At 34.9% G+C, this 23212-nt stretch overlaps 1 protein-coding gene across 1 annotated transcript; it reads right to left on the reverse strand.

Moving 5' to 3' along the window:
- Window positions 1-6724: 6724 nt before the first annotated feature.
- LOC116066380 (phospholipase B1, membrane-associated-like) lies at window positions 6725-22951 on the reverse strand. Its single transcript, XM_031322413.2, has 34 exons — window positions 22866-22951; window positions 22711-22786; window positions 22504-22611; window positions 22001-22072; window positions 21283-21354; window positions 20669-20743; window positions 20509-20569; window positions 19815-19873; window positions 19028-19101; window positions 18816-18859; window positions 18609-18717; window positions 17911-17962; window positions 17535-17615; window positions 17380-17445; window positions 17201-17301; window positions 17011-17092; window positions 16818-16922; window positions 15828-15923; window positions 14827-14898; window positions 14522-14599; window positions 14240-14300; window positions 13863-13921; window positions 11090-11157; window positions 10960-11003; window positions 9933-10032; window positions 9779-9830; window positions 9610-9690; window positions 9443-9508; window positions 9254-9348; window positions 8348-8429; window positions 8152-8256; window positions 7964-8059; window positions 7802-7876; window positions 6725-7605 (listed from the first exon to the last, which is right to left on the reverse strand). The coding sequence occupies exons 2-34, from the start codon at window positions 22783-22785 to the stop codon at window positions 7483-7485; spliced, it is 2589 nt and encodes an 862-aa protein (XP_031178273.2). The 5' UTR covers window position 22786; window positions 22866-22951; the 3' UTR covers window positions 6725-7482.
- Window positions 22952-23212: the final 261 nt, after the last annotated feature.

A 23212-nucleotide genomic window follows, 5' to 3' on the forward strand; every position in this document is an offset into this window, starting at 1 on the left:
GACTTTTTTGACTTTTTCCGACATACTTTGACTTTATTATGGGACTTTTTTCAACATACGATACTATGAATTTTTTGATATTTTTCAACATACTATACTGTTACGTTTTTTACTTTTTTCGACATGCTGTACTTTGACTTTTTTATGGGACTTTTTTTCGACATACTATACTATGAGTTTTTTATGTGACTTTTTTCGACATACTATATTATGACTTTTTTATGAAATTCTTTATGGCTTTTTTTGACATACTATGACTTTTTGATATTTTTCAACATACTATACTATGACTTTTTATGTCTTTTTTCGACATACTTTACTATGAATTTTTTGATGTTTTTTTTCGATATAAGATATAAAGTTTTTATGGCTTTTTTTGACATACTATACTATGACTTTTTGATATTTTTCAACATACTATACTATGACTTCTTTCGACATACTATACTATGGCTGTTTTATGTGACTTTTTTCCACATACTATACTATGACTTTTTTGACTTTTTCCGACATACTTTGACTTTATTATGGGACTTTTTTCAACATACGATACTATGAATTTTTTGATATTTTTCAACATACTATACTGTTACGTTTTTTACTTTTTTCGACATGCTGTACTTTGACTTTTTTATGGGACTTTTTTTCGACATACTATACTATGAGTTTTTTATGTGACTTTTTTCGACATACTATATTATGACTTTTTTATGAAATTCTTTATGGCTTTTTTTGACATACTATGACTTTTTGATATTTTTCAACATACTATACTATGACTTTTTTGACTTTTTTCGACATAATATGTTATGACTTTTTGATATTTTTCAACATACTATACTATGACTTTTTTCGACATGCTGTAATATGACATTTTTTTACTTTTTCCGACATACCAGACTATGAATTTTTTATGACTTTTTTGACATACTATACTATGAATTTTTATGTCTTTTTTCGCCATACTATACTATAACTTATTGGTGACTTTTTTACGTACTATACTGTGACTATTTATGGCTTTTTTCGACATACTATACTATGACTTATTTGTGACTTTTTTTGACATACTATACTATGACATTTTCGACATACTATACTATAAATGTTTTGTGACTTTTTTGACATACTATACTATGAATTCTTTTACTTTTTTTTATGTACTATATTACGAATTTTGTATGGCTTTTTTCGACATGCTATATGTATGTATGAATCTTTGATATTTTTCAACATACACTACTATGAATTTTTTTTACTTTTTTCAATATGCTATATTATGACTTTTTTTTGACATAGTATACTATGAGTTATTTATGTGACTTTTTTCAACGTACTATATTATGAATTTGTTATGGCTTTTTTCGACATACTATACTATGACCTTTTATGAATTCTTTTGACTTTTCTCATCATACTATACATGACTTTTTACGCCTTTTTTCGACATACTATATTATGACTTTAATTTTTTTCTACATACTATACTATGACTTTTTATGTCTTTTTTTGACATACTATACTATGACTTTTTTCGACATACTATACTATGACTTTTTTTGACATACTATACTATGACTTTTTGATATTTTTCAACATACTATACTATGACTTTTTATGGCTTTTTTCGACATAGTATACTATGACTTTTTTCAATATGCTATATTATGACTTTTTTCGACATACTATACTATGACTTTTTATGACTTTTTTCGACATACTATACTATGACTTTTTGATATTTTTCAACATACTCTACTATGACATTTTTTACTTTTTTCGACATACTATACTATGAATTTTTTTACTTGTTTCGATATGCTATATTATGACTTTTTTCGACATGCTGTACTTTGACTTTTTTTATGGGACTTTTTTTTACATACTATTCTATGACTTTTTTCGACAAATTATGCTATGACTTTTTGATATTTTTCAACATACCATACTATGACTTTTTTGACTTTTTTCGACATACTATACTATGACTTTTTGATATTTTTCAACATACCATACTATGACTTTTTTGACTTTTTTCGACATACTATACTATGACTTTTTGATATTTTTCAACATACTCTACTGTGACGTTTTTTAATTTTTTTGACATACTATACTATGAATTTTTTTACTTGTTTCGATATGCTATATTATGACTTTTTTCGACATACTATACTATGACTTTTTTATGTGACTTTTTCGATATACTATATTATGACTTCCTTCGACATACTATATTATGACTTTTTTGTGACTTTTTGTCATTATACTATACTATGATTTTTTGATATTTTTCAACATACCATACTATGACTTTTTTTTGACTTTTTTCGATATCCTACATTATGACTTTTTTCGACATACTTTACTAAGACTTTTTTACGTGACTTTTCAATATACTATATTATGACTTCCTTCGACATACTATACTATGACTTTTTTCGACATACTTTACTATGACTTTTCATGACTTTTTTCGACATACTATACTATTACTTTTTGATATGTTTCTACATCTTATTCTATGACTTTTTCGACATACTATACTATGATTTTTTTCTGACTTTTTTTCGACATGCCTTATGCCTTTTTGATATGTTTCAACATACTATTCTGTGTTTTTCGACTTTTTTGACATACTATTCTATGACTTTTTGTGACTTTTTTCGATATACTATACTATGACTTTTTGATATTTTTCAACATACTATACTATGACGTTTTTTACTTTTTTTCAACATACTATACTATGACTTTTTTCCAACATACTATACTGACTCTTTTCTACATACTATACGACTTTTTGGACATACTATATTATGACTTTTTGATATTTTTTAACATACTATTCTATGAATGTTTTGACTTTTTTCGACATACTATAATTTGCCTCTTTGACTTTTTTTTAACATACTTTTAATGTTAATGTTTAATAAATACTATGACTATACTATATTCTGACGTTTTTAGGGCTTTTTTGACATACTGTACTGTGACTTTTTTTCGACATACTATACTATGAATTTGTTGTCGTTTTATTCAACATACTTTACTATGATTTTTTGTGACTTTTTTTCGACATACTATACTATGAATTTATTGTGACTTTTTGTCGACATACTTTACTATGATTTTTTTTAACTTTTTTTAATCATACTATACTATGACTTTTTTTTAAAACTTTTTTCAACATACTATACTATGACTTTTTTTTAAACTTTTTTCTACATACTATACTATGAATTTATTGTGACTTTTTTTCAACATACTATACTATGACTTTTTTTTACTTTTTTCTACATACTATACTATGACTTTTTTCTACATACTATACTATGATTTTTTTTAAACTTTTTTTCGACATACTACACTATTACTTTTTTCGACATACTGTACTATGACTATTTCAGAACTCCTACAATTAAGGAAAAACTCCGAAATAAACTTTAATAGGGAAACATGGAAGAAACCTCAGGAAGAGAAACTGAGGAAAATCGACAGACAGGAAACAAATGATGAGTTTACAGAATTGCCAACATAATGAAATAGTACTATCGACAATTCATTTGACTAAAAGTGTACATAAAATGTATAACATGTAAAACATTTGAAGAAAATGCATCACGCATTTCTTCAAAAATGTAGCCAAACTGGGCTATGACATCTCTACCATGTAACCTGGAAAGAGTAAAGGCTACACCAACCGACAAACAGCAAAACTTAAACACATCAGTCACCACTCCGTCAGCTCTGCAAAAGTTATGTTGAATTGTCTATTTTACAAATATTAGAGGATCCAGAAATCAAATTGAAAGTCTCCTGCCGACTTTCATCCTGCTAGCCAGTGTGCAGGCATCGGACGGTGAGCTTGGTGGCCTCCTTCAGTTTCCAACATGATTTTGAGTGCTGTGGACTCCTTTTACTGAGACTTGGCTGGATCCTGGAGTGCCAGTGCCATTCAACTGGGAGACTTTTTGTGTGTCAATCTGATGCCCACATTCTGATTTATGATGAATCATGCACAAGTTGAAGAAGCTGATGGGATAATGGGAAGATTTTACTGGATTTGTATATGTGACAAATAAAATTGATTGATTGATTGATGAGTCATTCTATAAGTCATAAAAAGACATAGTATGCTGAAAAAAATAAAAATGTAATAGTATGTCAAAAAACAAAAAACGTCATAGTATAGTATGTCGAAAAAAGTCATAGTATATTATCTCAAAATAAAGTCATTGTATGTCGAAAAAAGTCACAAATAAGTCATAGCGTGGTATGTCGCAAAGAAAGTCAGTATAGTATGTCGGAAAAAAGTCATAAAAAACGTCATAGTCTGGTATGTCAAAAAAAGTCATAGTATAGTATGTCGAAAAAAGTCATAATATAGCATATCAAAAAAAAATTACAAATAAGTCATAGTGTAGTATGTCGAAAAAAAAATCGTAAAAAGTCATAGTATAATATGTCATGAAAAGTCTGTATGTCATAAATACATAAAAAAAATCATGGTATAGTATGTCATTAAATGTCATAAGAATTCATAGTATAGTAGTATGTCATAAAAAAGTCATAGTATAGTATGTCGAAAAAGGTCATAAAAAGTCGTAGTATAGTATGTTGAAAATAAGTCCACTAAAAAAAAAAAAAAAAAGTATAACATGTTATAAAAGCCATGAAAAAGTATTGTATGTCGAAAAAAGTCATTAAATTCATCATTAAGTCATTAAAGTAAAAAAAGTCATAGTATGGTATGTCGAAAAGAAAGTCAGTATAGTATGTGGAAAAAAGTCACAAATAAGTTATAGTACAGTATGTCGAAAAAGTATAAATTATAAAAAAGTCATAGTATAGTGTGTCATAAAAAGTCATAATGTAGTATGTGTCACGATTTATCAGGATCTGTTAGCTCTGTTTGAAGGGTTCAGAGTGTAGTGGACCCAAATGCAGAGATGGTAGGCAGTGAATAGTTTTAGAGGATTTAATAGCAAATGATGCAAACAACAAAGGAAGTCCTAAGGCAAACAGGCAGGCAAAAACGAGTACCAAAAATCTCAGAGAAAACCAAAGTCATCAAAAAAACCACAGGGAATACAGCGACAGGAAAAAAAAGCACCTCACCCACAAAACCCTAAACAGCACAATAATCCGACACAAGACAAGGAAGACACAGAGTAAACAAGTAAACAAGGGTTAACAAGGGACAGGTGACACGAGGGCTGGGGAACAGGTGAAAGACATCAGGGCGGAGCAGACAATCACAAAAGGCGGGAAAACACAATAGAGGAAGTAAAACAAGACCAGACAAGACAGAAAAACCAGACTACCAAATTAAAACAGAAACATAAAACAGAAACATATAACCATGACAGTATGTCATTAAAAGTGATAGTATAACATATAAAAAGTCATAGTATAGTATGTCATAAAAAGTCATTGAAAGTCATAGTATTGTATGTCATAAATGTCATTAAAGTGGTGATAGAATTATTATATAGGGTATTTCACACTGTTCCTTAAGGTCTCCTAATAGGGTGTGTAACACTGATTGGGCTGAAAATGGCCCAGTTGCTATTTTATGGGCCCTTATGCATCCCTGTGTTTTGGCCCTATTTGGAACGAGAGCTTTTCTTCCAAATATGGTATGCTCATATTTAGAAGAGCTGCGCGCGTATATTTACAGTTTGAATTTTGTCACGCCACTTATATTACAGCTACCCTAAGGTTTTACAAAGCTAACACTTGTGTCCGATTTTAATTTAATGCATTTTTGTGAATGTGAGGGGTTTCGTTAGCTGCTAGTGTCCCTTTAATCCTATGGGTAAAGATCGCGGCTAGCTAGCTAGCTACACTTTCGGCATAACTATAATATATTTACACTTTGAATTTCGTCAGGGCATGTATATCAAGCTACCCTAAGGTCTTACAAAGCTTAGCTAACACTTTTGCTGGCCGTAACAGAGATCCATCTAGCTCACAGCGGGCCGGGGTCTGTGAAGGAGGACACGCCAGGCGGCGAGGCAGCACCGGCTGCTGTCACGTTAGCCTGCTGAGCTCCTGCTGAACTCCGACATACAGTCGGCCAAAATTTGCAATTAGCAATCAATTTTTGTAAAACGGCACATATTTGACCTCTACATAGTTGATTTCTCGCATAAAAAACGTCTCAGAAGTGAATTTAGTAATTAAATAGCAGACGAACAATGTATAACATTTCTGAGATCTGCCTGACCTAGATTCAGAAGACTAAGCTGACCTCAGGTCAGTGGTGTAGCCTATGTAAATGTTGGGGCGTGACAAAGACTAGAGACTAGAGCCAAATAAGGGACAGCCAGATAGTTGACGTCAACTATTAGCTTTGTTGAGATTCGCCCGTTTTCAGCAGCAGTTTCAAATTGTGAGATTTGCTAGGAAAGAGGTGTCAATGGGATTTTGAGGTTCTATGTATGTCCTATTTACCCTCCAAACTGGCGTTTTTCAACTATGACAAGGTAAAATCGGTTTTGCATTCTATCACCCCTTTAAACGTCATACTATAGTATGTTATAAAAAGTCATAATATAGTATGTCATAATAAATGTGGGAACTAAGCATGTCTAGACAAAATTTAATGGAAATCCATCACTTACGGAGATATTTCAGTCTGGACTAAATCCCTGGAGCCACCCTGCTAGTATGGCTAAAAAAGTCACATCAGTGGGTAGGACACTCAATCAACAATGGCTCAAATATTGTTGCAATTTTATTTCATCAATAAATAAAAATGAGAAGAGAAATGAATACAAATTCTGGATTTAACAAACTCTGTGCAGTTTGAAAATTATAAATGTTTTATATACTTGTTGATATTTTGTTACTAACATTATAATCACATTAGTTTCTATAACGTGAACAGGCTACCGGTACTGCCACTCTAACCCCAGTCTGCAGCTCTGCAGCTTTCTAGATGATTTTTACAATAGTTGAATTTCAATAGCTCACACCGACACCCCTTAAATTAAACAGACACCATTTGCTTCCACAACTTCAGACAAGCTGGCTGTTCAATACCTGCCTCAAGTGAAACAACAGAGAGATAAAGTAAACATTTTTTGAACAACGTCAAACAACCAGGTAAACAACAAAGAAGTAGGAATTGGTAGACCAAACCAGGGCTACAATGCATCTGAATAGTGGACTTGAGGTCAACCGATAGCAAGAAAGAGGACTGTAATGACATATCATTGTTGCTGTTTCTGCTGGATGTTTCTTCGTTTCTTCTGGAGTCCACTCACTGCCCTAGAGGTAAAAAAAAAATGCTTAATGCAGCTTTAAGCTTAAATATACTGTTGACAATAAATACAGCTTCATAACAAAAACTGCATTAAAAAGCAGTTCCTTTCATTTCTACTGCTTTCTCCACTTTGTTTTTCCGACGCTGACAGCTGGAGAGAATTAGCCAGGCAAAAACAATGCCAGCCAGTAAACTTACAATTCCCACAATCACTGGCACCCAACAGGCATGGAGGAGGGACACGTTGGCACAGGGATGGTTGGTGCAGGACTGGTGGTGGTCACTGGTGGACTTGGTAGGCTGTTGATCTTAGTGAAGATGAAGGGATTGGCCTATAGGAAACATAGTGAAGAACTTTAAGAAATGAAGAACTTCAAAGATTATGGGTTAATGAGTAAAGTAATATGGAGACCAAAAGTGTTCAATATTAAATAAATAAGACATGAAATAAACCAATAGTTAGGTGATACAATAATAACTTGTGAGCAGTGGGATTTCCCTCCAGACTCTAAAAATCTCCACACATACCTCAGAGGGACAGTGGATCTTTGAGCGGTCATATGTGAAGTTGTTGTAGTTCTGCTTTCTGCCTACGGGCTCCAACTGTTAAGACAGAAAGATAAATACTGTAAAACCACAAAAAGCACTTGGAGGCACTAGTCATTGTGCTGCAGTTTGGTCAATACTCACCATGTTATTCCACAAGGCAATGGCCATCTCAGCATGAGCTCGCTCACTGATATGGAAACAGTCCACAGAGAAGAAATTCGAGTCAACCTCACCCTCCTGGTGAAAAGAGTAGATTTTTAGCATGGGTATGTTACATTATTTGTGTATGGGTGCTTGTTTGGATACATTTGTATGTCTCTGTAACTTACTCCAATATAAGGGATAAAGGAATTGTGTAAAAAGGGTTGAAGGACAACAGCAAAGTCTTCTTTTCCCTCATAGCGATTTCCAGAAATAAGATGCTCGATCTCAGCCTGGGGGAAAAAAAGAGAAAACTGGAGGAATGACAAAGGGAACCCAATTTAGAAAATAATTTATATGGTTAAAAGAGCTCTTAGCTTTTACCTGATACTCGCGATTGATTTGTTTTATCTCTTCAAGCTCTGGGGAGTTTACAGCTGAATTGATAACACATGGACAGCTGGTCCTGTGAAAAATAGATTCCTGTTTATTCTCCTTTTGCTGAGATATAAAAAAAATCAGTGCAAAGACTGTTCCATGCCAATATCCTTGAATTCCAAATTTAAATCATTGACTGATCATGTAAAAATAAATAGTTGTAGAGGTTAACAGTAGTTAAAACTGTTAGAAGTAATTGTCAATGCATCAAAACAACTGAACCGGAAGTATTTGCAACATTTCAAGTGTTCCCAGGAACTGCTGCTTTATGTCCACTAAAGCTTTTGTAGTAGCTTCAAGTTGAAATGACAAATAATGAGACTATGACATAGTGTTAATTACAAAATAACGATACGTTAGAGTGAGAGATGTGAACATATCAAAAGATCAACACAAATATTGCTGATAATCAAATCCACTTTTTTCTAATTTGGAAAGTCTGTCTCTTTTAATCCTCACATCTGCTTGAGAAAATCTTGATCTTTCTCAGATGCTTAAAGAATAACATTTGTCTTAACTAGATTTAAAAAAAAAAATTTACACCACTGGAACAACCAATCTTAACTGTTGGAGGCTTAAATCTGCATTTACTGATTTCTTTTTTACCACTTGGGGGCAGCAGAAACAAGCTTTAAACAGTGATGACATATTTTCTTTTAAATTGATATTGCAGAGCATCACACATCCTACAACAAATGTAAATCCAATAGTCACTCTTCTTTTAGCTCTGTTTTGGTCTCCTAATATACATATCTGGCTTTTTAGATGCTAAATTCTTCACCAGCTAGTTGCTAATTTTGTCTGTCTGCTGTTTGATGATGAAATGGAGAGAAAAAAACAGACAAAACAAACCTCTGCAAGAGGGAACAGCCAAGCGTGTTCCTCATAACTGATTTCAATGGATCTATCTGCAAGATTGCCACAACATTGACCAACAACCTCGGTACCTAAAGATACAGAGAGTAAAGAATAAGAAAACATGACACACTTTTACTCACAAGGACAACAGATGACAATTACTTATAGCGTATAATATCTCACCTCTTTGTATAACATGTCCAAACTGAGCATCAGATTGTGGCTGTAGTTCTTGGGTGACAGATTATTCTGCAGATTTGTAAAATATGTTTTTTTTACTGCAGTTCCATAACATACAGAAGTGTGTGGTTATGTATGTACAATACATTCATTTTAATAAGGACACTTACTTGGTCTATGCAGTAATTGCAAAGATCATTTCCTCCAACAAATATTGTCACAATTTTCCAGTCCTTTTCAAAATTCACCTCCTGTGTAACGTGTACAGAACATGAGCATGAAAGAGGTAGACACTAATAGAACCATCTAATAAATTACTTATCTTTGGGGAAGTCTTACCTTATTTTCTTTAATGGCCTTGATGAGAGCTTGGACTTGTAATGCGATATCTCTGTCACAGAAAAAATACAGTAAATATGTGTAGATAGAGAGATGACAATGGGTTGCTCAAATGCTTTACCCAGGTGGGGGAAATAAAAGAATATGCACATACGAGGTCTTAGCTCCAGGTACAGCCATGTTGAAGAACTTCTGTCTGGAGCCTTGGCCTTTGGAGAAGCCCTTTATGAAGGGGTTGAACTTCTTCAAGATGTCTGAGGAGAAAAAGATGAAAAACGTTCCAGCTGAGAAGTAGCGCACTGCTGGTTTCTGCCACTCTAGCAGCTGGTAAAGTAGTAAAAGTTCTCCTGCCACATTACAGCTCTTCAACTGGTCCACTAACTACAAGTCAAGCCTACATTTAGTAGCTCCCACATAGGAATGTCTAAGCAGACATTGAACTTAAACTTCTGCTTGTACAAGTGTTCCTAGTCTGTTCCTAGACCAAACCCTCTTAACTGCACAAACTCATGATAAATAACTGCTTGTTTCAACCTGATGAATGCCACCTAAACATGAATAGGTATGTATTAGTGAGATATAAGCATTAACAAATCAGTGTCCGCATATTGATTTATAAGGCTACCTGTTCCGCTCTATTTGTGGAGTAGCGCGTCATTTACAAAAATGTCAATTACAATAATTTCACACTGCAGAGCTTTAAGTCATGCAGCTAAAAACTGAACAAATGTAGCAGTGTGTGGTTGTATTAAAGGACCTGAAACAATTGGAAAATATTAATAATTAACAGCTGCCAACAACGTCATCAGAGCAACGCTGTAGTGTGACAGACATAAAGAAGAAATGGTTTGACATGAAGTTACTTAAATTCCAAATTCATTACCATTAAGGCATTATAATTCTTAAATCAAACAAGTAAAGTGTTTGGAGAAGACAGGCAGGCAGACATGACTAAATTAATCTTGTATATGAGGAAATTGGTGAATGTGACACTTTAGAACAAATCCGTGTGTGCAAGTGTTTCTGGCATGAGGCCCATTGTTTAGAAACTGCCCCACATTGTTAAAAAATGTCTAAAAGATTTTCAATACTAAAAAGAAGGCTTCTCTGCAGCATTATGCAGGAGAAATTGTTATTCCTGTCAGATATAGTGACTCAGAGAAACTAACGCATAAACTCACTTGGTAGTGTTGTGACCGTCTCCAGAGTCTGATCCCCTCCAATGCTACAAAAAAAGGCAACAAACATCAGCTCTGTTTGCAAAATGTGAGGGTTAAAGTATACCTCAATAACACTACAGGCATGTCGTACCTCCATGATACTCCTTTATACTCTTTATTGAGGTCAAACAGGTTCTTTGCCTTAGCGCCAGTGCCTGCCTGTGAACATAGAGCCACATATGAAGACACACACACACACACACACACACACACACACACACAAACACACAAAATGAAAATAAAATGAAAATAATATGCTGCAGACGACAGTGAGACACTAACAAAGATAAGTCTTACATCAAAGCCTAAACATCAGAACATAAAAGGGGTGATCATTACCAGTGCAAGCTATTTGACTGATAACAATTTCATAGTTCATAGTTCAATGACACTAAATAGCTGACCTGATACCAACAGGTTCACAGTGTGTGCTTATTGACAGTGGTGTAGTCTACGTGATACACAGGTATACGCAGTATACCCACAAAGAAAGCTCCAGGACTTCCATATACCCACTTAAAAATGCGCAATGGCACAACAACATACTTTCCATTATAAATTTGATATATTTTGAAATGTCATCTGTGTTTTTCTTCTTCACATAGGCTTAATAAAGGTATTTCCACCGTAAATTGGTGCATAAATGTGTATCCGAATACAGGAAATGAAGTCTTTGACGCTCAAAATTTCCCTGTGGGAGGACACCCAGACCCATGGTCGTAAATCTGATCTAACAGTAGGGGGGGACAATAAACATAAAATTTCAGAAGAGCAATTTTTGAAGGGGACACAAATAATACAGCCAATTATACTCGTAGAGGACATGTGTACACAGAGGAAAGCCTTAATACTATCATTAGTGTAGCATGGAGACTGTACCATTATCCTTCTTTTCAGCGTTTCGTGTTGATTCAATGAAAAAGCTGACTAAATTGACCAAAATATTCTTCTTTAAAACCATGTATTTATTTTTAAGTTGTTTACAATCAAGCCACAAAAATACCTTAAAACATAATAACTTATTTTCAAAAAGTGTCCCCATATAAAAGAAATACAATGCTTTTGTACACTTGTTAAATTAGCTGATCATAATGTATATTAGTGAGCCACTGGTAAAGCGCATCTGCTAACCCTGACAGCCACACACCTCCAAAAATATGAACTAAGCTCAACACACTTACCTGAGACTCTACACCTGACTGTCCCTGGTCTCCCTGTTCCTCAGTTCTTTCCGTCTCCTTTGCCAGTGACATAGTGACGTTATTCTTTCCATAAGCACCCATTCTTATAAAGTACCAAATTGTCTTGATATGAGGACTTAATGTACTTACTTGGCGTTTTGGTGTAAGCCTACTGAAAAAGGATCTTATGCCTGTTTTTCATTTTTCTGTCATTTTATCTGAGCAACAACAACACAAATCTTTAACGTCAGATGTCTAAATATGAGTTAGTTTCATAGGTTCACCACGCAGTCATATTATTAATTATGAAATTATCTTGTGTCCTCCACATAAATATTAGGTTTCTTCTGGGACAGAGGATATATATTTAACTGATCTGCCACTTAACTTCATATTGAGCAAAACACAACTGTAGATCTTCAATATTAACCCTAATGTCAGTTCACACACATAACGTTAGGCTTATCGCCGTGGTAACGTTAGTTGTAGTGGATGCATTTCTATCCAACAAGCTATTAAACAAGCTAGGCTACATTATATTACACTAACATAGCAAACATTTTGTCATGACTAATTCCTTAATTACTCAGCATAATTTCTATTTGAGAAAAGAAAAACTTCATCCGATGTTTAATGTGAATAAAATCGCCTTGAACCGCCTACTTACTACATACCTGTTGTCGGTACACGATCCGTTCTGCCTGCACGATCCGTTCTGCACATGCGCAAAATGTTCGCGCATGCGCGGTTGTACGAGGATATACGACACTGCACGATCTGTTCCACGCTTCCGGTCGACAGCCAAGCTAACGTTAGTTTAGCTAACAGCTAATTCGGCTAACTGCTAGCTGAGACAGCATGTAATAACTTTAAAAGACCCTCAAAATAAAACTTGAAAATAAACGTTGACATATATAACAGCTGTTACGTCAGTTCTACTTTACTTGTGCTCATTTAAAATACAATCACTCAATACTTGTCTTTATTGTTATTACTGTGAAGTCTTAATTTAGCTGTAGCCTGCTTTTCCCATTACGTTTGAGTTAACGTTATTTTAGACTGAATCTAGCTGTCAGCTAGCGGTTAGCCGAATTAGCTGTTAGCTAAACTAACGTTAGCTTCCCGGTGGAGGCTAGCCATAGGCTAGCGTGGAACAGATCGTGCAGGTCGTATGAATACGTAAAACAGTATTATCTTGCGCATGTGCAGAACGGATCGTGCAGGCAGAACGGATCGTGTACCGACACCTGTCACTACCCAATGTGACTGTGTGAGTCTGGTGCAGAGCCTAACAGCATTCAGTGGACCAAACCACTGTGAGGCAAGGGAGGGGGTACTCAAAATGTTTCTAAACTTAAAAAGCATTTTTTGGGGTTTGTATTGTTTTACTTACACAGATATTTTAATCATTATGTTATTTACAATACACAGCATTGTTTTAATGATATTTCTAGGGGGGACAACCCTTAGATGGGGGGAGGGTCCTGACCCCCCCCGAGCCCCCTGGGATTTACGCCCTTGTATAGGCCCATACATATACAGTACAGTATACCCACTACAATACATTAGACTACACCACTGCTTATTGCTGAATGTTTCCCGTCAACACACACAGACACATATACCATATTATGTTAAAAAAAACTGTTATCATTGTGGATATCATTGTGTTATGACACTAACCGTTGTTGAGTCTCCCAGTGCTGCCACCACCTTGATGTCTGCTGGTCTCAGCTTGTGAACTACAAATAAAAGACATACAAAGTTTCAACCTACTGACATCAAGATTGACGGCCAACATCATCCCTATACAATGTATTATTAGGGACCTAACCAGCTCCTATTTTCTGCAGCCCCTGTATAATTTGTATTTGAATAGAGAATCTGTTAAATTATCTTGATGAGACACTGAAACAATCCAGATGACAATCGGTGCAGTTGATATAAGCCCTTTCATTCCCAGTGTCACTGGTGGTGTGCATAGCTGTCTTTGTTTCAGATATTAACAATAGATAAAAGAGGACATCAAATCTCATATTGACTGATATGGTCTGTCTCACCTGAAGTTGGCACAGTGTCAGATGGAGTAAGGTCCACACAGGAGAAATCAGATCCCCAGTTCTGGTGGGAATGAAACATCAGAAGGTATTGTCAATGTGTAAAATGACTTGAGAAAATAGATGGATGTACATAAAGAGTAATTTATTTTATTATTTTATTTTCATTCAAACTGTGTGATTAGTGCTGTGAAATTTTAGCTTCATTCAGGTTTTTAGTTAAACATTATATATTTTATTTGTACTAGAAGTCACTTCTCAGCCTCTCAGAGTTTAAAGGCTTACTGTGATAGGTCCAGGTGTTGGAGAGGGGCCACCATATATGTAATTGCTGTTGTTATAGGTACGGATGAATGGTGAAGTCTATAGGCAAAGGACAGAACGTATATTACATGATGGCCTCAAAAAGAAAACTGATTGCTGAAACATTATAGACTTTTAATAACAGAAGCTTTTGAAATTCATTTATATCATGTTCCTCACAGGATTGAGCTATCATACGATTTACAAAAAAAAAACACATTAACCAGCATTTAAAGCACTGACTCTTTATTTTAACACAATTTCTTATGGATTTGTTTTTTTCTCACCTTAGTTGGACATTTCAGGTCGAGGTCTACAGTAAAATTCTGTATGGTAGTCTTATTGCCCAGAGGTTCCAGCTGGGGAAACAAGAGTCAGAGTGAGGCTGAGTACCATTAAGCATGTTTTATTTAAAATAGGCCTACACTGTTACATAAAAAATGATGATCACATATATATTTATTTATTTATTTAACCATTATTTATACAGCTAATCTCATTGAGACACATAGGGTCTCATTCTTAAGAGAGACCTGTTTGGGACAATACCCAACATCAGTTACAGACAGACAAACAGCTAAAACATAACCCATTGCTATTAACCTATGTGTGTTAATTGTATAGCACACTTGTTCTTGATAGGCTGGAAACAATTGACAGCGCTGATGGTTAGCTTAGCACGCATATAACCATAACCATAACCATACTAAATCAAAGGCAGCATGCTAGCTACCTTCATATGTTATGCTAAAGGTCAATGGTTTGGACTACTACTTGCTGGGCTATTGAGGCCACATCCACCACACAGATCATTTCTAGAATCCAACATTCTACAGCAGATTGAAGCTGATTGAAGACAGATTGAAGACAGTACTGCATTTGAGCTCAAGTACTACACCCCATCCAAATTCCCATAATTTCCATTAATTCCCATGAAAGTTTCCAAATTGGAATATTTCCAAAATTCCCCAGCTAAACTTTCCATGGAAAGTTTCTGGAAATTTATCGGAAAATTTCTGCCCCTTTGCAACCCTAAGCCTACTCTATTTATATGTTTACTTGATTAATTGTACTTCTTATGGGGATTAAATGGTCGACCTATTACTCCAATATGATATGAACATTAGTCTACACTTTTGTGTATCAAGTTTTCTTGTTATTAGACCAGTTTGTTTTCACACTACAGATGTCTAACTCTTGTCAATGGTGTCTTAGCTTTTTCTAATTTGTAATCACTATCATTGAATTTGTTGTGCAATAATTTTCTCATTGTCTGTCAGATACTTACCATGTTGTTCCAGAGGGAGCGAGCCATCAGCGTCTGGGCCTTTTGGCTGAGATGGAAGCAGTCAGCACTGAAGAAGGAGCAATCTGCACGGCCATCCTGTGGAAAAGGTATGTTACATGTATGAACTATTCTTTATCAATCAGAGCTGTAAAATGTAGGACTGCACTAGGAGGGAGTTTGGCCAATGTAATATGATGCAGGCTATAAAAAAGGAACTATTAAGTAAGTAAATAACTAATTATTAGGAAAAAAGAAAAGAGAAAAGGACTGTGTGGCAACTACTACACAACTTTCAAAGCTTGTGTCCTAAAATCCAGTTCTTCATAAAAAAAATAAATAAAAAAAAGCCATATCTCTTTTTGTCTTTGGAATGTAGGGTCTCAAATTGAACTCTGTTAACTAGATAATGTTGAAGGAATAGTTCAAGATTTTGGGCAATACAGAAGTAATATATTTGCTGTCTTGCCGAGAGTTAGACATGAAGCTAACACCAGCAGCCAGTTAGCTTAACATAAATACAGAAAACAGGGAAAACAGCTAGCCTGGCTCTGTCCAAAGACAACAAAATCTGCCTACCAGCAAACTTACTAATTAACATGTAACATGTTGTTTATTTAATCCATACAAAGAACAGTAACAAGTGTTATCTGAGTAGTATCAATCCTCTCATTTAATTCTCTGCAAGAAAGCAAATAAGTGTATTTCTCAAAATGTCCTTTGAAAGTGAGCTAGCCAGACAGCAAATGGTTTTGTACATTGACTTTAGATTGGAGTAATGGAAAAAACAGAATATCAACAAATTCCAAATTTGATTAGTGTTAACTGCCCACAATTAATGTACATGTTATATGCTAAAACACTGCCGTAGGAGTCACTGTCATTATTCTGGTGCTAAACCTGTGGTTATGTATTGGATAAAGTTGATAGACCAAACTCTCATGAAGTCAGTGCAGCCAGTCCCCATGTGAAAGACAGAGCTTTGTTACTGACCGGCAGTCTGGGGACGACGATTCTTCTGAAAAAAGGCTGGACAACCACAGTGAAATCTGAGCGAGTATCGTACCGGCCTGACTCCACAAGCTCATGGAGTAAACGCTTAAAGAAAGAAAGAGAATGTGTCAATCTCTGATGATGAACTGGGCTGTTTCACAATCATACTATGTTTTTTTGTTGTCTTTAATACCTGATAGTTTCTATTGATGTCCTCCACCTTTTGCAGAGCTTTAGAGTTGGGCAATGGCAAAATAACACAAGGACACATAATCCTGGCAAAGAAGGGATACCAAGGTGTTATACCACTGTTTATGATTATGTATTAGATTTTTAATATCTCAGTGAGAATTTTAAAAGGCATAGAGAAAAGTGATACTCACTTTACGAGCCAAGTTGGGCATTTCAGTGAAGTGTCGCTGTGCACTTCTCTCAGTGGGATAATATGGAGAGGTTCTACTAAGTTCACTAGAGCCCGAGGCATCTGACAAAGACAAGCTCAAATAATGCTCACAATCTATGGAAGTAAATAAAATGTAGCTGCATGTCTGTCATTTTTTACCTCTTTGTGTAGATAATCCAGGCTGTCTCGAACATTACGAATATAATTCTCTTCAGAGTAAAGGAGCTGTAAAGAAACGGAAAGCATTTTCAAGTTGTGTCTTTTGACCCCTCTAAGAAACGATTTATGAATTATTACTTCACATTAGTACTCACAGAGTTGTAGCAGTGGTCACATATGTCATTTCCACCAATAAAAAGGGTGATCACCTTCCAATCTAATTCAAAATTGATTCTCTGTATAAGAAAGAAGAATGTGAGGGAGCGTGAGTAGTATGTACAGTAGCGGTGTTAAAAAGGAGAATTCTTCTGTCCTAGTCTATGAGTAAGTACATCTCCCTCGTTGGAAGTAAGAATCAAATTCTACATGCGTGTCTCCTAGATTTGCCAAATTTTGACTTTTATAAAACAACGGAAATCACTATTGTTAATGTCCAAAGCGGATGTAACATATACAAGCGCAAGAGGATTTTATAGTGGAGTTAGCAAATTTAAAAATAGGTAAAAAATAAATAAAAAGTTATAAACTTACAGAGTCATTCTTCATCCTTGCCACCAGGGCTCGCACCTGTTTTGGTATGTCCCTTAAAACACACACAACATAAAATATCATGATGAAATGGCAAAGATTTTTCTCAGTTAAAAACACATTTATTTTTAATAAATATATTCATACAAATTATACTTTCTTTCGGCTATAAGTAAATAATAATAATAATAATTTTGATTCAAGGTCCAGAAAAAGCTACAGTAGTAAGAAGACCTTAAGGCAAGATTAATATAGTCTAGTATATTTCCCCCCTTCCCCTTCTTTATTAAATATAAAAACTCATGGAAATGACAGTTTTTTATTATTTTGTATGGCTTTCTTTTCCTGTTTATGTTAAAACTAAAGTATATGTAGTATTGTAAAATTTAAAGTTAAGTATAAAAATATGAACTTTCACACTCAACTAATATAAACTTCCATTGGATTGTAAGGTGTGTCTTTTTTAGAATAGTTTAGTCATTTCACTAAGCTGTATTTAATAGTGCAAGGAAGATGTGTTTTCATGCAACGTAAAATATGAACTACTCAATTGACAATAAATGATATGTCAAATGGATTTGGTTAATAACTTTGATGCATGTATCTAAAGTTAAGTCAGCTTAATGCTTATAACATGAATAGGTATTATATGATTAAAAACAGCTAAGAGGCTGCTGAAGTTGCCTTTTCATAGGACTCACTTGCTCTTAGCTCCTGCTACAGCCTGGTTAAGGAATGCCTGAGGAGTTTGCTGCTCGCCCTTTCCAACAGAGTAGCCCGTCAGGTTGTGGTTAAAATGTTTTAAGATGTCTGTTATAACAAAGAAAATAAGTATACAAATACCAGAGCAACAAAGACTCACTTTAACATGTTATCTGAAACAGAAACAAGTCATTAAGAAGACTCACTGGGCAGCGTGGTGACAGTTGTGAGGTTTTCATCTCCACCAATACTGCAAAAAACACAGAATACAACGTTAAAATTATGACTTAAAATTACTTTCCAACTAAAGGAATGATGGTCATAGAACCATGTTTATACCAACACTGCAAGACATATACCATAAGCATTATGTTGCAATGTTATAGTGTGATAGCTATGTTGGAAAGTCCTGACTTACCTCCAGGATAAACCTCTGTACTGACTCAGGACGTCCAGGATGTTGTTAGGGCTGGATGCGATACCGTTCCCTGCCTGACAGAGAGAACAGGACAGTGTTTCAGTAACACAATGAAATAAGTTAAGTTCTCAATATTTTACAGTACACCAGTGTATTTGTCTCTTCTTTTAATGTAGATATTAAAAATGTGTGATTTCATACTGTTACACCACTGTACTTTCTCCATCGTTTCATTTCTCCAATATAATGATGTGATAAATGACCACCCAGGCCTTGAGTTCTTTGGACTGTTCACGCACTTAAGCCAACTATTATGCAAGTAAATCTGACTGTTTTCATTATTGATAAATCCACAAATTCTGTTTTTCAGAAATAAATGTTAGGTCATTCAATGTTTATTAGCAATCATACATATTATCTATTAAATCACACATCTATCTGTTGTATCTTTGTTATACTATCAGCTGTTCTTTTGCACTTTCCAGACCCTTTGTTTATCTGTACAGTATATTTATCAAACTCTAACTTATTACTGCACATAACTGACATTTACCTCTTGGGTAAAAATACATCCAACGTAGAGCTACTCAATTTTAATATCCAAGGACAATTCTTCACTTAACTGTTCAGAATCATCCACTAATTTGAGCCACTAATATACAGTCTTTTACTGGTCGTACACTGCATATTTAGTGTATGTTTGAGTTAAAGATCATGGTCCTACTTCCGAGATATTGTATTTTGTTATAACTTTCTATCCACTTGAAAGAATGACAAAATTACTCACTGTCAGAGAGTCTCCCACAGCAGCCACCACTTTGATATCTCCAGGCCTAAGTTCATGGACTGGGAAAATAAAAAGGTTATCTCAGACCAGTCAGACCAGTAATGCTCTATGAATTAGACAGTACAGGACTTTCAGAAGGACTGTACATATAAAACTAATATAATGTGTGTAATCATATTAATATGGCAATAAAACTAGCTAAAAACACTTTATAGTAGGATCCAAAAATAAAGTACCACTTGAAAGAAGAAGTAGATTATCAGAAGCAATGTTAAACAAAACTTAAGCAAAACTTGATGAAAGTGATAAATATACAGATTAGTGACAAATGAAAGGAATATTCAATATAAAGTGCGTTTTATATATATATATATATATATATATATATATATATATATATATATATATATATATATATATATACATGAGATAAATTGTATGTCAATGTAACACCTTTGTTTTGTATTTTCTTCATATTTGAAGTAAATAAGAAAGACTTTTGCTGGTTTTGCAACATGAAAAGCCTGTCTATAAAAAACGACACATGAATGCAAATTATAAATACATTCTCCCTGCATATTTCAATGTGATAAGTCCCCATGATAAAACAATATTTGGCTTTTTCCAGCCAACTGAGAGTCACCCCGGCGCCTGATAAATGCCTAACATGTAAGTGTAAACCATCTTACTGTACCTGAGGTGGGTGTGGAGGGTGAGGGGCTGAGGTCCTCACAGGGCATCTCTGTGCCTGTAAACTGACCGGACACACAGAACAAATCCAAAGTCACAACTAAACAGGAGGCGTACAACGCTGCCACAACCTCCATTCTGGCTCAATACCACACTAGACTCACTGGGAGGAGGAGAGGAGAGGCATCGCTGTGGTGATATGAAGGAGAGTTTCTCTCCGTCCTCAAGAAGGGTCGGTCCTTGGGGAGGGAGGTAGATAGCCGGAGAGAGGAGGAGGAGGAATAAGATAAAAAAAGTTAATAATAATAATAATAATAATAATAATACATTTTATTTATATAGCGCCTTACATGGTACTCAAAGACACTTTACAGTAAAACCAGCACATACAGTATAGCACATTAAAAACAGGTAAGCAATAAAACCAACACATAAAACAAGCATATTAAAAATAGTTAAAAACAATAAAACCAGTAACTATCAGGTGAGAAATGTAAGACTGTTGTATGTGGAAAGCTAATCTGAAGAGGTGTGTTATGATTAGTGTTTTGAATGTGTTCAGGTCAGTACAGTCACAGATGTGAATGGGTAGGGGGTTCCAGAGGGAGGGGGCTGCAATGGTGAAAGCTCTGTCACCCCAGGTACGGAAAGTTGAGAAAGCAGTGTAGAATATTAGTTTGGCACACTGAAACCTGTCTTTAAGTAAAGTGCATCTAATAGCACATTTTAGCATGCTGATTTAACTGCATGTGTGTGAGTTTGTAGCACAGTTACTTACCTCAGTTGGACATGGCAATGTGATGATCTTTCCATTGTCTTCTGTGTTATGTCGGCCACTTGTGGGCTGCAGCTGAAAGACAGAAAACTCATTGTCTTCATGTTTGCAACAGGGAGAACAATGACTCTGTATGTCTGCGTGGTCGAATTTCATGAAGTTACACAGTTTACATTTACTCAAGTACTTTATACTTTTACTCCACTACATCTCAGAGGCAACTACTTTTTACTGCACTACATTTGTCTGACAGCTTGAGTTACTTCTCAGTTTACCATTTTTCATACCATTCCTGTCTATTTAAAACCATGTATCTATCTAACCATGTATAGAATATGATGCATTACTGTAGACTACCCAACACATAGAAAAGAGTTAAAATGAGTACAAGCTTAAACATCTACAGCAGTAAAATGCAACATACACACTAATGCAGCAGTAATAGTATTCCAAAAACATCATAAATAAAAGTAAAACACTGACAGGGAATATTTTACTGCAGAATGACTACTTTTACTTTTTTATACTTTAAGTGAAATGTGTTACATACTTTAACTTAAGTAAAGTTTTGAAGGCAGGACTTTTACCTATTTGAGAATTTTCACAGTGTGGTATTAGTACTTTTAATTAAGTAAAGAATCTGAATACTTCTTCCACCACTGTGTGTGTGTCTGTATGAGAAAGAGAAAGCAGGGTTTGATTAGATTGCTTTAGGTCTCACCAGGTTTGTCCACATCTGCACCATCAGTTTATCAGTTTGTTGTGATGCTGACTTGGAGAGATGCTTCCCACTCTGTTAAAAAAAAAGAACATCAACAACATTGTACTGTACTTCAGATACATAAAGTACATCTTCAGTAAGATAACCATGACTGTGTATCTGTTACTGTCACAAACTGTTACTTTGTTTTCATTTGTGACATTTTTTTATTGTTGTCTTAGACAACATGTTGACTCATTGCAGTAGGAAAAGGGTTTAAGATAAAATCATGCTTTTCTTGACATGACAAGTCAAAATCCCTGCTGTGAAAAATGCCTCTTCGAGGAATCATTCTCACTATAAAAAATGAAAAGGCACATTTTGTTAGTTCAGATCTGTCTCTTAATAATTAATAAATCAAGAGTCATAGGACACACGTCCTTTTATACATCACTGATTTTTGAGGCACTAAAGTTCTTTGTGAAAGATGATGCAAGGGATGCAAGTTGTGCGAGTGAACTCACAGAGACAGATGAAAGGTCGGTGATGAAAGGTGCATCCTGCACAATGACAGTGAAGTCATCTCTGTCATGGTACCAACGCTTCTTTACCATGAGCTCATCCAAAGACTCCTGGTCAGTGAAAAAGGAGTTGAGAAGAAAATTTCACAGCAGCTAAAAACAACCAAAGGACTGAATGATCAGATATTCTGGTATGACTAATGGACCAACCTGCAGTGCATGACTCAACATGGCCCTCTGAAGTCTGTCTTCTCCTTCGTTGTTTGTCTCCGTGCATCGACACATCCTGTCAGTAAAACAGATTGTTAAAACGTTATATGTATATTACTAGGAAAAAATAAGTATCAAATCACATATGAACTCACTTGTTGTGGAAACTGCCACGCTCTCCATCCCACAATGCAACACTGACAATGGTCCTCTTCAGCTAGCTCTGTGGTCCTTTTAGAAGCTGTTGGTCGTTTTGTAAATCAAACTACAACATGTGCTAAATACCTGAAATAAAATATATAATATCATTATTGAAGATGAAGTTTCTTTTGGACAAACTGTATCAGCTTGGAGTCTGATGCTGAAAAGATTTTTTTTTTAAACTTGGACTCTGTGTCTTCTGTTTGAGGCAACAACGTTTAAAGAAACAACTCTGTAAGCACACAATATATGCATTTTTTCCCTAACAAAATTTTGTGAGCTTATTATTAAATCATATTGC

Source organism: Sander lucioperca, chromosome 19 (assembly GCF_008315115.2).
Source record: "Sander lucioperca isolate FBNREF2018 chromosome 19, SLUC_FBN_1.2, whole genome shotgun sequence".
NCBI lineage: Eukaryota > Metazoa > Chordata > Actinopteri > Perciformes > Percidae > Sander > Sander lucioperca.

Excerpts from the sequence above, each read along its gene's own strand:
- LOC116066380 (XM_031322413.2), bottom strand. The coding sequence starts at position 22,785 with ATGTGTCGATGCACGGAGACAAACAACGAAGGAGAAGACAGACTTCAG. Across the intron at positions 16,923-17,010 it reads ACATCAATAGAAACTATCAG|CGTTTACTCCATGAGCTTGT; the intron begins GTATTAAAGACA and ends TCTTTCTTTAAG. Across the intron at positions 14,899-15,827 it reads GCTCCCTCTGGAACAACATG|CTGGAACCTCTGGGCAATAA; the intron begins GTAAGTATCTGA and ends TTGTTTCCCCAG.